General features: G+C 40.6%; 1 protein-coding gene across 3 annotated transcripts in view; it reads right to left on the reverse strand.

The window, feature by feature from the left end:
- TOPAZ1 (testis and ovary specific TOPAZ 1) overlaps positions 1 to 15,746 on the reverse strand; it is a 103,454-nt gene that overhangs the window by 46,098 nt on the left and 41,610 nt on the right. For all 3 annotated transcript variants that reach the window (XM_075212397.1, XM_075212396.1, XM_075212398.1), the window contains exons 10-11: positions 9,556 to 9,707; positions 7,229 to 7,321 (exon numbers count right to left, since the gene is read on the reverse strand). In XM_075212397.1, the coding sequence (XP_075068498.1) occupies positions 7,229 to 7,321; positions 9,556 to 9,707 (245 nt within the window). The remainder of the gene's footprint in view (positions 1 to 7,228; positions 7,322 to 9,555; positions 9,708 to 15,746) is intronic.

Below are 15,746 nucleotides of genomic sequence, written 5' to 3' on the forward strand. Positions count from 1 at the left end.
CAGTCAGGACACGCAGCATATGTAGAGGCATCTTTTCCTTTCCCTTCGGAGGCTTTCGGGGGGGGGGGGGGCAGCGCAGGGATGCAGGTACATGGAAGAGGAGCCACCATCAGAGTAGGCTTGGTAGTCATGGTAGCGTCCATGCATGTTGCCTTTATGAGGGTTCCGGTGGTTCCCCACAGTACATTGGAGTGTCGTATTACCAGAATAGGCCCTTAGCTGAGTCGGAATCACAACATCTGCCTCCCCATTCACGGCGTTTAGGTCAGCAGCAAGGGCGCACACACAATGGAAATTATGTACAAAGGGACAATGTGAGGCGGACGTCTATGACTGGTGCACCTGAGCATGCGCATGCTGCGACCAGAAGGAGTGAGGCACATACTAATGTGTTTTGTCTCCCAGAAAAACAGATTAGCAGCAGAGTGGAGGTTGGAGGCTTAGCAAAAGTTCAGACGGCATCAAGAAGACGCCGTTTATCAGGCACGCAGAGTGCAGCATCAGTGCAAGGGGCGTCTGGGATGGAAGGAGGGGCAAGTCCAGGAAGAGCATCGCAAGGTGAGTGAATGTGTGTAAGACAAAATTTGACGACAAATAGTCTACTTATGTCATCTACGAGCAGTGGATCCTCATCAGAACTTGAAAGCGGTTCTCGTAAATTATTGAGGTTACTGAATGAACATTTTAGCGGGGCTAAGAGCCAGAAGAGGATAGCGCGTGCAGCTGACAGTGATAGCGCAGGTATGCATAGTCCGTATACAGCGCTGACAGCAGGAATTAGGAAGAGTTCGAGAGAAAGGATTTGGAAGGGCTCGTATGTGGATATTTTCATCATTACAAAAGTGGGGAAGAAGGAGTTAGCAAAAGCGAAGTAGAAGGGGGGGATAAGCGAGGAGGCCTATAAGTCATTCCCTAATTGGGTGACGGCTTTTAGTGTCTTTGCCTCGGTGTACTTGGAAACTAGGCCGGAGGCGTCTGGCGACACCTGCATCTAATTACGGGGATTTATAAGAAGGATGGGGGTACTATTTGCCGCAGGTATGACGAAAGCTTCCGCGAGAAGGTCAAAGGGAGACATATCATTCCATTTGACTGTAAGGATGTTGAGACTTGGATGGAAATGATGCGTCCAAGGGAAAGTGAGAGACCAGATTTCAGGGTGCAGAGGTTTCGCATGCAGGGGAGACGTAGTTCTCCCCCAGCACAGAATAGGAACAGGTGCTTTGCCTTTAACAGCGGCACATGCACTCGGGAAAATTCATGTAGGTATAGGTATGTCTGTTCCAAATGCCGGGGACCTCAACCAGCCCAAGATTGCACGAGAGCTGTGCCGGATGCATGTAGAGGCAGGGGGGAGCCAGGGCCTACTCAGTAAGGCAGTATCGCCGATCCAGACACAGCAGCTGGACAGGTGGCTTCGCTGGTTTCCAGATCGGAAACAAGCGGAATTTTTGAGTTAGGGTTTTAATAATGGTTTTCCTTTCCCCATAGTTGGTATGGTCAAGGCTAGTGCAAAAAAGAATTTGCGCTCAGCCTATGTTTTCCCAGAGGTCTTAGCGGAGAAAGTACGTAAAGAGGTGGACTTGGGTCGAATGGCGGGCCCCTTTTTATCTCCTCCAATACCGGATTTAGTTATCTCCCCAATGGGAGTAGTTCCTAAGAAAGTAGTGGGGAAACTTAGGCTTATCCAGCACCTTTCACCCCCCCTAGGCAATTGGTTAACAATGCCATAGCCATAAAAGACAGCTCCGTGAATTATCAATCATTTGAGGAAGCCTTAGACCTAGTCGGATCATTTGGATCAGGGGCCTTGTTGGCAAAGTTAGATATTGAAACTGCTTTTCGCTTACTTCCCCTGCATCCGGAGTCGTTTAGGTTCATGGGTTTCCGTCTGTTAGACGGGTACTATGTGGACAAGTGTTTGCCGATGGGTTGTGCGGTGTCCTGTGCATATTTTGAAGCGTTCAGCTCCTTACTGCACTGGTGTATACAGGCAGGACCGGGTCATGTGTGTATTGCTCACTATTTGGACTATTTCTTGATCATAGGAACGGCAGATTCATCAGAGTGTGCAGACATACTGTTTTCGGCTAAGGCTTTATTTTCTATCTTGGGGAGTGCCAGTTGCACATGACAAGACGGAGGGTCCCTTACCTTGTTTGTCATTCTTGGGAATTGAGATAGACACATTGGAAGGGTGTTGTTGGTTACACCAGGAGAAGGTGAAGAAGCTAGTAAGATCAAATCGAGCTCACCTTGTCTTCAAGGTCTATCTCTCTGCGTCAGGCTCAATCATTGTTAGGCTCCTTTAATTTTTCATGCAGAATTATTTCCATGGGAAAAGTGGTCTGTAGAAAGATGCAGTTGGCTACAGCGGGAATGTCGCGTCCGCACGCGCAAATTACCCTGACTAAGGATATTAAAGGAGATTTGCGAATATGGTTGAGGTTAGAGAACTTTAATGGCATTGGTATTTGGCCAACTCCACCAGTCTCTAGTAGTCAGCTTGAGTTAGTAACAGATGCTTCAGGGTCTGTGTGTTTTGGAGCCTACTTTAAGGGTAAGTGATGCGCGAATTGATGGCCAGATTCATGGGGTTGCTAGGCAACCTGCTGGTGCTGGAGTTGTTCCCCATTGTCGTGGCGGTAGAACTCTGGTCGTCGCTATTAAAAGGGCAGCAAGTGATATTCTGGTGTGACAACCTGGATGTAGTGCAGCCATTATTCCAGCTATCGAATTGTTGAGACATGTAGTGTTGCGCTAGATGATATTACATTCAGAGAGAGACATGTCCCTGATGCGGAGAACGAGGTGGCTGGCGCTTTATCTCGAGGGCAGTGGGGACGTTTTAGGGAATTGGCTCCGCAGGCTGACATTATGGGTACGCCATGTCCCCCTTTTGTTTTGCAGGTAGTAGAGCAGGTATTGTAAGACTGGCGGAAACATCGCTGGCTCCTTCCACCAGAAGAATATTTCAGGCTGCCTGGCTTCAATGGCGACAATACTTACAGTCGCGCAGTCGGTGCGATTCACGTCAGAGCGCTGACATGATAGATTTTATTTGGGTTAAATATCAGGAGGCAATTTCTAAAACTTCAATGGCGGCCATGCTGGCGGGCATTTCATTTATGGCCAAACTTCATGGGTGTGCTGACTTTACGAAAGGGTTTTTGATATCTAAAGCCCTAAAGGGTTGGTCACAAATTCAACCAGGAAAGGAGGATGTGGGAAGGCCGGTAGATCATCATCATTTATTTATATAGTGCCACTAATTCCGCAGCGCTGTACAGAGAACTCATTCTCATCAGTCCCTGCCCCATTGGGGCTTACAGTCTAAATTCCCTAACATACACACAGACAGACAGACTAGGGTCAATTTTTAATAGAAGCCAATTAACCTACATATGTTTTTGGAGTGTGGGAGGAAACCGGAGCACCCGGAAGAAAACCCACGCAAAAACGGGGAGAACATACAAACTCCACACAGATAAGGCCATGGTCGGAAATCGAACTCATGACCCCAGTGCTGTGAGGCAGAAGTGCTAACCACTGAGCCACCGTGCTGCCCTATAGATAAGAACATTCTAAGGAAACTTATGTCTGCGCTGGCGTATATCGCTGATAGTGCTTATGAGGCTCTGCTTTTTAGCTTGCTTTCTTTGGCGTGGTCAGGGTGAGTTAGTGGCGCAATCTAAGCATGAGTTGGGGAACGCTTTGTCTGCTAGGCATATGTTTTTGGATGTTAACATGCTTTCCTGTCAAATCCTTAGATCCAAAACAGAACAATCGGCTCGTGGTCATTGGATCTCCATTTCTGCGCAAGAGGATAGTGATATCTGTCCTGTGACATTGTGCAATAAATTTCAAGGAGTTAGACCACGTGATGCTGAGCCCTGGTTAATTCATGCTGACAGGTCCTCGCTGTCGAAATTTCAGTTCACGGCTATATTTAAACGTGCGCTAGTGCACGAGGGTTTAGACCAGTCACTCTTTGGCACTCAGGATTGGGGCGGCCATAGCTGCTGCTGAGGGTGGCTCTTCTGTCAGCGCCATTAAAGCTTTAGGTCGTTGGAAATCAGATGCGTACAAAACATATCAGGCCAAACAGGTAATTGGTACGCAGTAGGTCACTCCCCCTCCCGTGTTAACCTTGGGCTCCTCCGCTCGCCGTTGTTTTATACAGGGACATGAAGGGATTTTCTCAATTTTTTCCTCAGATAAAGACCTGATTAGTGATGTGCCTCCGGGGTTATGGTTTTTACCTTCGTTTGGGTTAACACTACCCCTTTTAATATCCCTTAAAAGTCATTTAACCTTCCCATACTACATAGGAGTTGTGATACAAATATCAATCGATGGTATATGGTGGATGAGACCAACCTGGTAGTGATGGATCCTATTATCGGTTACAGGTTGTTCAACTCGCAGGATAAACATATAGATTGTTGGTAATTCTTTTGTGTTCTGGGCGGCCAGATATAATTTTGCCAACAATAGAGAAGCCTTTGCAAGGCCAGTGGATGTTCGGTGGATCAGTAAAAAGGTTTGAGATGGCAAGGTTTGATGCCACTTCTGGCTACGGAAATTGGTAGAGCTGGCCCACCAGATGTGTTTGTTATACACTTGGGGGTAATGATGTAGGCATAGGTAAGTCATTGGACTTAATTATTGCCATTAGAGAGGATCTGAGGAACATTAAGAGGCAATGGCCTTCAGTAACGGTTTGCTGGTCCAATATAATTCCCCGAATTAACTGGCGGGCAGAGATAGCTTTTCACAAAATAAAGAATATGGTATCTGAGTTAAATAGAGCGACAAAGAAAACAATTTTAGAACTAGGAGGGATAGTGGTAGATCACCCCTTGATAAGATCGGAGTTAGGACACCTGTATAGAAATGATGGGGTTCACCTATCGGAAGAAGGTAATTGGATCTTTGTAGAGCAACTTTTTTGGAGAGTAGGTAGGTTAGTGAGGTTTATGGGTGGCGGGCTGGGTGTCTGTTAAAGAACTGCAGCGTGGCAGGAGAGCTTTTACAATCAGCGACTAATTCATACGGTGCTACCGCTGATTGGCCGCAGGTCATTGCTCCTTTCAAAGCACCCTGGCTCTTGGTGCCTCTGTGTGAGGACCCCTTGACCTGCACTGTGCGCGTATGTCTTGGGGAGCCCAGAGGGGAGTGGTCACAATGACGCCAGATTAAGCACCGGCCGATCGTAAAGGACTGGGTCCTGGGACCAGTGGTTAGTGCATGTGGGCCATACACTGTTCGGTTTCGCTATTAGTTGTTAGCTGATTGGATCGCTCTCGCCGCCACCCTTTATAGGTTAATAATAATAAATAAGTTAATAAATAAAAAGTTTACTTTTATTTGCCACTACAAAGTTGTTGGTGTCTTTATTTGTAGTTAGGATTTTTGAGTGTTAAGATTAACTTTATTAAGGTATGGTGTAATGCTAAGGGAATCAGCAGTATGCAGTTTATATGAATCACTAATCTAAATAGAGGAGTTTTCAGTCCTGGCTCCATATCAATAATCACAAACCAAAGACATTCAGTTTTGATACATAAGAACTTCAAAGACATTTTAGATATATGAGGTCTAAACCCAGACTCAATGATTAGTCTTAAATCAGAAAGGGTTTTTTGGAGGAATATTTTCCTTTAATTGGAATGATGCTAAAACACTTTTAACTAGACAATCAATTTCCTCAGTTAAAAACCTTCAGTCTCTGAGGCTTTTTCAGCCACCTTAGCTGTTCTATTTATAAGAGAACATTAAGTATAGACACCCAAAAGCTAAAGCAGGACAATAAGCACCCAATGCCTATAAACAGTTGCCCAGCGGTTATGTACTAGAAACAAGAAAAAAAAATGCACCCAAGTTCAGGGATGTGTGCAGAAATGACAGATTAAATGTGAAAAGAATATATAAATATAACTGCTACGCTTTAGAAACAAAGTGTTCCCCCATTGAGTGTAGAAGGAATCCGTCCAAATCGTGATGCAGGGTGAACTTTCTCTACATTGCTTGCAACTGCAAATCTTTTATTTAAATTAATAAAATCTCATTATTTGATATTTTGAGGTGTTTTCTGTCGAAGTCGTATAATTGGATGAACGAAAGTATATTGGTTGATATTGTTCTATTGGTCGATTGCACTCCGTATGCCACGCTACACGTGGCATATTGCGATCACACAGTAAAATACGCACATACACACTCGCATTACAACATTTAGTTATTTATGTAATTCATATTCATATTGGTTCCGTTACACAGGCAGATAGTATTTAGTTTATTATTAGTTTATATAATATGATTATATGTACACTTCAGTGTTATTTCAGGTTCAGGTTATAAGAAAGGTGTCATGTCTAGTATCATATTAAACCTTTTCTCACCAGCATACTCTAGTTATTGATGTTAGGGAATAAACCTGTAATATGATACTGACCATTAAATGCTAATAGACTAATTGTAACTGGAGAGTCAGGCGGGAAGAACAGAGCTCATCCCCTGGAGAGATGACCCCCACCTTTGGATTCCTTATATTGAACCAGCCTATGACCTGTTTACCCTGGACCCATCTGATGTCTGGACCTATAGAAGCAAGCCACGTCATCTCTATTGTTCACTCTGTAACACTGACTGTATATATAATCATAGCTGCACCCCCACTAGCCTCAGTCTACTCTGATCACAGTATTCAAGGGTGAACTACTGTCTACTGGTGCTCGTGGTTAGCGCAGCAGTATGTATGTATCTTTTGGTATTGACTGTACTGTATCTTAATATAATCATGTATTGAACTGTTAAACTTTGCATATGCTAAAATAAATCACTTTGTGCGTTAGAAACACAATACAATTGCTTGGGCAATGCTTATTTGAAAACGATAGAATTACTTTAATATTTCCTTTGCAGTAATCCTTTATTCATACTATTTCATTTTAATGCTGATGTGGCAGTACAAGGTGGTCCCCAGCCAGAGGAGCAGATGGTCTAATTTATTAATCACGATCAAACACAAGCAGGCCAACTTCCCAATACTCGGGACACGCTATATATTGAAAATGGCAAATGAAATACTTTTTACGATACTACGAAAAAACATTAAACAAGTCTTATAATAAAACAATAAGCTAGTAATGTATTCAAAATGGTTGAAACAGTCTGGTTAACCAAGTTTTTCATAACCTAAACAAGGACATTTGGAATACAATACCTTGCTGAATAAGTCCAGTAAATGGGGTAGTGCTGTCTCTAAATGATCAGATGAAACTCTTTCAAACACCTTGATTATCAGGTCTATAGAAGGCTGTCAACAACAAAAACACAAAACTTCAGTGTCACACAATTACAAATTGAAATTAGTAAACCACTTGCTTGTGCAGAGATATAACGAACGACATATCTGGTGTGGTTATCATATTCAAGGGACACAAGAGCTCTTGTTGCAGGCCCCCTTGTCCCAGAGGGTGTGGGAGAGGCGCAGCAATTCCATATTGACAAGGACCAAGCCACCCTCCAGGCAGCAGGAAGAACCTGACAGAAGTTAGATAACCCTGTTAAAAAAGAAAAAGAAAAAAAAAAAAAGGGGGATATGCCAAGGGTCATAACTTCTTTGCCAAGAGCAGTGGAAAAGTTGACCTCCCTGTTCTGTAGCGAAGTGCTCTGCTCCTGTAGGGGTGCATAATCCTACGGAGAGTCTTTTCCCTCAGACACTATTGTTATGAAGTTTACAAGGACACTTGTTACGCTATTTACTGGACAAAAACAAAAATGCGTCCCCAGACCCTGTACCATTCGCCTGTTCAAGTTTGGTCCCCCCTCCAGTCTTCTTACCTGCCCTTCCCTCCACGTACCACCTCACTATCCATATTAACTACACCAGGGAGCCACATTACTTTGCAATGCTTTTCACAGCAGCAGAAAGGCATCCATCCTGTTATCTCCCAAATCTTTAAATACAATCCACTTATGGAAGAACAACCATCGTTTAACACATACAACTTTTGAAACCAAACAAATATATATTTTGCAACAAAAATGGTAGAAAATATAATCTAATGAACATGAAATTGTCCAGTGTAGTTGGCCTAGCTTAATAGTGTGCTCTGTGGTATATTATGTACCAGTATTATTAAGTCTCCATGTCATGATTCTGCAGCATCCTTAAAATAAAGGGTTATTAAATCTAATGTACGTAAATAAAATGTGCTAAGAACATTGATTTATGCACGGTGTATTCATTGTATACAGTTGCATACAAATGTTTGCACAATTCCGAATATAAAAGTAAATAAAACAGTGGGTGTGGCATGCAAAAACGTATGGGCACTCTTTCAGTTAATAACTATTGTTTTAGGCCTCAAAACTTGACTAGTATGGCCTTAAAGTAAGCCAGCTGAAGACAATGTCAGAGTTTAATAAATATTCTGTCCCTTCTAAACTCTCAATCTGTTTGCCTGTTCTCAACAGCAATGGTCTCCTCCGGGCAGCTCACAGAGAACAAATAAACCCCCCAAAAACATAACTAAAGAGATAATGGATTGTTACTAAGCAGAAAGTACAGGCTACAAAAAGGTGTCTAACCACCTCCAAGTTTGCATTTTCACTGCCATAAAAAAAATGGAATTTAAGGGGAACTATTGAAGTCAAGGCAATCCGATAGAGCTGCAAATAAACTAGTCAGCTAGGCAAAGCAAAACCCACATCACTTCAAAAGGACCCGCAGAAATATTTAGCAGACACTGGAGTAGGTCCATTGTAAAATGCTGCCAGGGCAAAAATGATTTGCATGTAAGAGCTGTCAATAGGAAAACCTTTCCTACGACCTCATCACAAAAGTCAATGTGTTTAAAGTATACAAAACCTTAGCTTGATGAGCCAAATAATGTTTGGAACAAAATACTGTGAACTCATGAAACAAAAATGTGTCTTTTTGGCCCTACCACGATACATTTGGAAGGAAACAGGTAAAGCATTTGAAGAAAACAACTGTTAAGCATGGGGAGTGAATCTATTGTACTTTGAGTATGTGTTGCAGCAGTGGCACAAGAATTATAGTCTGGATAGAAAGAAGAAAGGTTTTGAGTAAAGATCAATGAGATGCTAATATCCCAGAATCAGTAGAAAAACCTGTCTCTAGACTTCAATATTATAGAACATATATGGGGAGATCTCAAACATGCAGAGCATGCAAGAAGAATTAGGAATAATTATGACACAGAAGAGTTCTCAAGTAGAAGTGGGAAAAGATCCAAAAAACAACAACAGAAAGACTCCTTGATGGCTTCACAAAATCTATCAGTCCAAAGATATTATGAAGAACTCCTTGTCAAATGTGCACATACTACATTCACATTATTTCAATCTGTTAATATCAACAAATAAATAGCAATTGTTAATAAGTACTGAATGTCGTGGTTAAGTTTGTGTCCTGCAGAGGTTGTGTTAATGGCTTTAATTGCGAAATATGCAATTTGACCAGGCGTGCCCAACACGAAACTCAACTAGTATTAACACAGGGTAGAATTTTGTTGCACTTACCAGTATTTTCGCTGTAGCAGCAGTTTCCAAAATCTGAAAAATATCTTGCCACCAACTTAAATTTAGCAATTGATCAAGAAGAGTGCTAAAAATGCTGTTGTCATAATCCACTCTGGGTTGATATTGACTGTAGTACTTTGTGAATATCCACACTAGGATAAAAAGGTTATAAATTAAGTTTACTTTTATTAGATATATATATATCTATATATATCTATCTATATATATCTATATCTATCTATCTCAAATCAGAAGAATATGAGAAAAACATCTGTTAACAGCAATATTATATCATTGTCTGTAAACCTTATATTAGTATACAGAGAAATATACTCTTATGTAACAAAAGAATGCTCAAAGAAAATTTTTTAAAAAAACGGAGGAGAAAAAAAAATGTTGAGAATTTTAAACAGATGGCTAAAATAAACCAGTCAGGTGGGTTAACTGCTGTTGTGGCTGTGTAGAGGGAGCAAGCGGGTTACGGGCGCGCGCACGTATGGTGTACGTGTGCACGTACAGGATACAACTGCACATGCGCAGTTGCATAGTAGAATCCCCACTGTACTCAAGTCAGCACATACACAGTGGGGAGAACCGCCAGTGGTGATGACATCACCACCCCTGGACACACAAGAAGCTCCACGTATGTGTGTGTGGTGAATCACCACACACACGTTGCTGCTGGGGAGGCTAGGAGTTTCTGGGTCTGGACAATAAAAAGCCAGACCCGGGACTCCCCCTCTCTCTTCCTGCCTGCCTGCCCCTGGACAAAGAGCACTACACTACAGAAAACACACTACACTATAGGAAAGGGCTAATAGGGACACACTACACTACAGAAAAGATATTGGAAAAACAGTATACTATTAAGGATGCACTACAGAAAATATATACTACACTACAGAAAACCTACACTACACTGCAGAAAAAGGACTCTATACTACAGGAACTTTCCCTACACTGCAGATCAAGAGTTGGATCCAGGATACAAGGACTTGATAAGTAATGTATATATATATATATATATATATATATATATATATATATATATATATATCTATATCTATATCTATATCTATATCTATATCTATATCTATATCTATATATATCTCTATCTATATCTATATCTATATCTATAAAGCTATAGGTGTGTTTGTAATGTGGATTTAACTATTTATATACATATAACTGTAGCTATAGTCTGAAATCTGTGATAGTTAAATCAATATTATACATACTGATTCTTATCAAGGATACATATGTAAAGCTAGGATAGCGTAAGGAAAAACATGGTGAACCGAGGGTTAATTTTATATTGATATACTATGTTATGTTGAACAACTTTATGATATATGTGTAGACTGTGAATTCAAGCTTTTCTGTGTTAACAGTAAAATACTTTGATTTAAATACATACATATGTTGTGAGTATTGGTTATTTATAACAAATATATACTGTGAAGTACTGCTGAGATACAGTGAATATTGGATAAATAATTCTGTAAAGCTTAAGAGTTATTTAGTGTGGTCAAAAGACTGAGTAAGGCAACATTGTGTAAGGAAAAGTGCATAAAAGTGCGAGTTACATAACGAGTATCTGAGAACAGAATAAGAGGATAGCGTGCGCATGTGAGGCGCAACCACAGGTCCTTTTACAGTGGGGCTTGCTAAAAGGAGCATAGAGCTGATCATTTGCATGTTACATTCATCTTAAACAAAACATAAATAAATTGGCAACACAGGAATTAAAATACAATCTGTGGGGGAAAAAAGATTGATAGACTCTTTACAGGACTGTACAGAGATCTTAAAACAAATACAGATTGAAGGGATTCATTCAACCCTTTTAGAGCTGTCTTCAAATGATGGATCCAATTGGCTACATACAAACTGTTAATTTAGGACTATAGTAGCCCAATCCTGATGGTGACAAAACAGTATCTATAGCCATTTAGCTAAAAGTCAGTATCTAGCTTCCATTATGAATGCAGGAACATATAATGATGTAAGTAGATACAAGAGAGTCTCTGTTTAAATGTAATCTCTTTAGAAATATAGGGGTTACAAAATTGGTCTCCCGTCAAATAAGAATTGCAGATAGTGGACGAAAAGCATATTTGGTTTTTGCCCTGGAGGAAAAATTAGTAGACCAGGTAGGGTTGGATATAATACCAACAATATCCAGTTATTTTGCACAATTTCCTTAATACATATACAACCAATTGAAGTGCGCCCTGTATGAAGACCCATGACCTGTGATGGAGACCCAGCTTTCCGACACGGGGTTCAACATTGCGCTCCAAAATAGCCTAGTAAGCTCCAGATTTCATGATGCCATGCATAAGTTTTATGCACTCAGTGCCAGATACATAACAGCAACCCCAAAACATCAATCCTCCATGTTTTACTAGAAGTAAGGTGTTCTTTACAGAAAGTAAAATTAAGCTTTCAAAGAAAACATAGAGATGATCTACTTTACCAAAAAGCTCTAATTTGGTCACATCTGTATCCATAAGAAATTCGGTTTGCTCAGATGTGTTCTGGCAAACTCCAGTCAGCCTTTCTTATTGCTTGCTCTTTCGAAGCACTGGGTCCTCCTATCTTATAACCCCATTTCATTGAGTTGGCGACGAATGGTTCAAGTTGATATAATTTTACTTGTGTCTGGAGGGCAGACTGAATGCTTGGCAGTTGATCAAGGCGTTTTCTCCACCATTTGAACAATCCTGTGCAGCAATCTCCAATCAAGTTTTCTCTTGCAGCCACATCAAGGGAAGTTGGATATGGTGTCATGGGCCTTAAACTTCCTGCTATCATTACGTATGGTGGAAATGAAAAAATCCAGAACTCTGGAGAGATTGCTCTCTAGCCTTGAGATTCTCCAAGCTTGGCTATAAAGTTCAGTCTGACCTCTCACAATTTTGTGGCTTCTCTTCCTTTTCTCCATGCTTATTACAGTACACACAGTGACAAAAAACACAAGAGAATGAGTAATTTTCTCTATGTTATGATCTGCCTCTTGGACTATTTTGGGCTCTGTTGTTATGCTACCCTGCATTACCTGTCAAACACCATAGGTGCTGCTGTTCTGTCTTTTCCCACCATCAGGGGTTAAACAGCACAGCTAGTTAATAACCCACACCTAAGGGTCTCATATATATACCTGCCTCTTCCAGATTTCCTTGCTGGTCATTGATGTTCGTTACCTTTGATTACTGCCCTGTTTTCGGTTTTTGTAGATATCCATGCTTAGCTAGTTCCTGCTTCTTTGTACATAATTAATCAACTCGCCTATATATGTTCCTGGTGGTAACCTGACATTTGCATTACTTCTGCTAATCTGCTATACCTGAAAATCTGTTTATACGCTGACCCGGTCTGTGTTCATTGCATCCTGGATTGTTCTCTGCAATAAACAGTTCAATATTTTTCATCATATGTCCGACTCCATTGCTATAATTGCAAGAACTAGTTTGTGGAACAGTTTCGTAACACTTTATTCCTATTTATTTAATGAGAAATTTATTTTATAATGCAGACACCTGCTACCCAGCGAGTTTAGTTACAAAGTGACAGAATCACTTGTTTGAAATTTAACTACTTTTAAAAAGGCACCAATAAATTTGTCAGTCCATTCAAGGAATTCTGTTTGGAATAAAGTATAACTTTTTCCTGCTTTTTAGGTTTAATTCCACCGTAAACCAAATACATACATATGTGAATAACAAAATATTTTTTAATTTCAACAATTTGAGAAAAAAAGGTGCATTATTAGAAAAATCAGAAAGGGTACCAATATCTATGAACAGGACTATAAATAAGTTGTTATAATTGGGAAATGCTTGTCTCAAAATGTAGAAGAAAACCTCAGTCCACTGCTGTAGCTTTAACAAAAGCTTGTCGATTGATTTCTTTGTCATAAACCTGCACTTCAAACCTACTACCTAATGCTTTCAGATCAGCAACTCTGAAACATGTGAATATGGCAATTCGTTTTTCAGATCCACAGAAAAAGGAATTGTGTGAATACACAAAAAGCTCTGGAAGTAATTCTGGGCAGCAGAACGAGGTTCAGACTAAAGGGTACCAGGGCAAACACTGAGCTGAACTGGTCATACAAATCTCCCTGACATTGCAGTGAAGTGTCCAAGCTGACCCTCGAGTAAACCTGGACTTATTGAAGGAGCTCCTTTATCTAGCCCCTGATGTAAAACTGTATAAAAGAATAGCAATTAACCCATCTAACATTGTCTAAATCACTGCCTTATTAGTGGTGTATACACACACTTAAAGAAATAGCTCTGATTAAAAAAAAAAAAAAAAAAAAAAAAAATGGATGGGGGCCAATAAACAGCATCCTGTGAGATAACCTAGTCTGCTGTGTTCCTAAGAACTACAGAATTCCCATCCTATCCTGCAGTGAGCACAGCCACCTTTGTCAGTGCTCTCATAGCTACTTGGTAGTTATTATCCATAAAAAGCAGTTTGGAAGGATTCAGCCAGATCAACCACTAAAGAAATGCTGCAGAAACTACACTTTACCCAAGAAGTGTAAGAAGTTTCAGGTACCGTTGAAGGAGCACATTAGTGGGCAGTTGACACTTGGTAAGTGGCCAATTTGGCCCGGCAACACCAGTAGGAGTGGTAGGCCACAACTAGCTACTGGCAATCAGTGAAACCCCATAAAAGCATGTAGAAGCTAGTACAGAGTCAGCCAATCCTTTCAACATTGACTTCTGTCCAACACAAGTTTTTGGGGGGGATTTTTTTGAAGACAAAAAAAACTCAGTCATCCAATCCGAAAAAAATATTTCAACATGTTCATATATTGCTACCCTATATTCCGCACAAAGATATTTTCCAGGTTACAATGTTAAACAGTCTACATTAATGATTAGGCTGATGATTACTATTCCTGTATAGTGAGGACAAGCAGTACAGTAACATGGAAATAAGCAAGGAGCCGAAACAGATCTCTTCTTAACCACAGATGACAGCAAAAAAAGATTGGCGAGCATGTATAGGGAAAGGAATGAGAAAGAATGGATAGATTGACAATGGAATCACTTCTAACATGCTGGAAGTGAATACAAGCATTTCACTTGTGGATTATTCAGGAAAATCTTCAAGTACGAACAATGTCATTGCTCCACCTCCTGGGGGGGGGAGCAAAAGAGTTGGATGAGGAGGCAAAGAAGATTCTTTAAAGGGCAGAGCAGAAACATCCATGAGGATGGGGACTGCACCAGGACGTTTTCCAGTAAATAGTGACCAAATATAGGAAGCCACATATAGTGAATGTAATTTGATTCCTCTCCAAAATAAGGCGGCTAGTAGCAGAGAGAATAGATGCACCAATGTTTCCCTAGAATATCCCACTGTGGAATGTTTTTACACCACTTCCACTAGTTCCAAAATTACTAAATGAAATTAAATAAGGGAATGCAGAGGTCATAGCAATACTACTTTCCGGGCCAATGAGAACACTATGGCGTTAAGCATATCGATAGAATAAATGTGGAAGTTACCAAATAGGTCAGATCTGCTGCAATAGAGTCCAATATGCCATCCAAGCCTGTGGCTGTCTGCGAAGGTGGAGAGGCTAAATGTAAGGAATAAACAGGTTCCAACGAGTTATTAATATTCTACTTAAAGCCAAAATAAATCTCTTCAGCATTCTTTACAATTTGTGGGAAAAAAGGTCTCTGGTGCCTTGAAAAGGGTAAGAGAAGTTCATAACTCTACAAACAGTTAAGTGAATCAGATTTCAGATTGAAGGAAAAAAACCTTTTGTAGCTTCATGTGATCTAAATTCAGTCCCTTGTTCTTTAAACAGACAATCCTTTGGTAAAGCTCTTCATGCTTGAATAGTAGCCCATCTGTGTAAAACTTCCTGAACATTTTCCAGGATGAAGTGGTCCTAAGAACCAATCCCTAGTTTTCACTTATCTCAAAATTTCATGTCAATCAGAAACTTCTTATTTTCCTTTACCATAATGTTAAGGACTTCAAGGAAACGGCTTTGAACACTCAATATATTGCTAGGGCTCTCACAAAATCTAGTCAGAACCAAGATGGTGAGACACTTAAAATATGGTTTATTATGAGAGTTGGGACTCAAAAAGCACAAGCCCAAATAAAGATACCTTGGCAAGGTGGACTAAGGGACTTCATTATCAGAGCATACAAAG

The sequence above is a fragment of the Mixophyes fleayi genome, chromosome 5 (genome assembly GCF_038048845.1).
Source record: "Mixophyes fleayi isolate aMixFle1 chromosome 5, aMixFle1.hap1, whole genome shotgun sequence".
Classification (NCBI taxonomy): Eukaryota; Metazoa; Chordata; class Amphibia; order Anura; family Limnodynastidae; genus Mixophyes; species Mixophyes fleayi.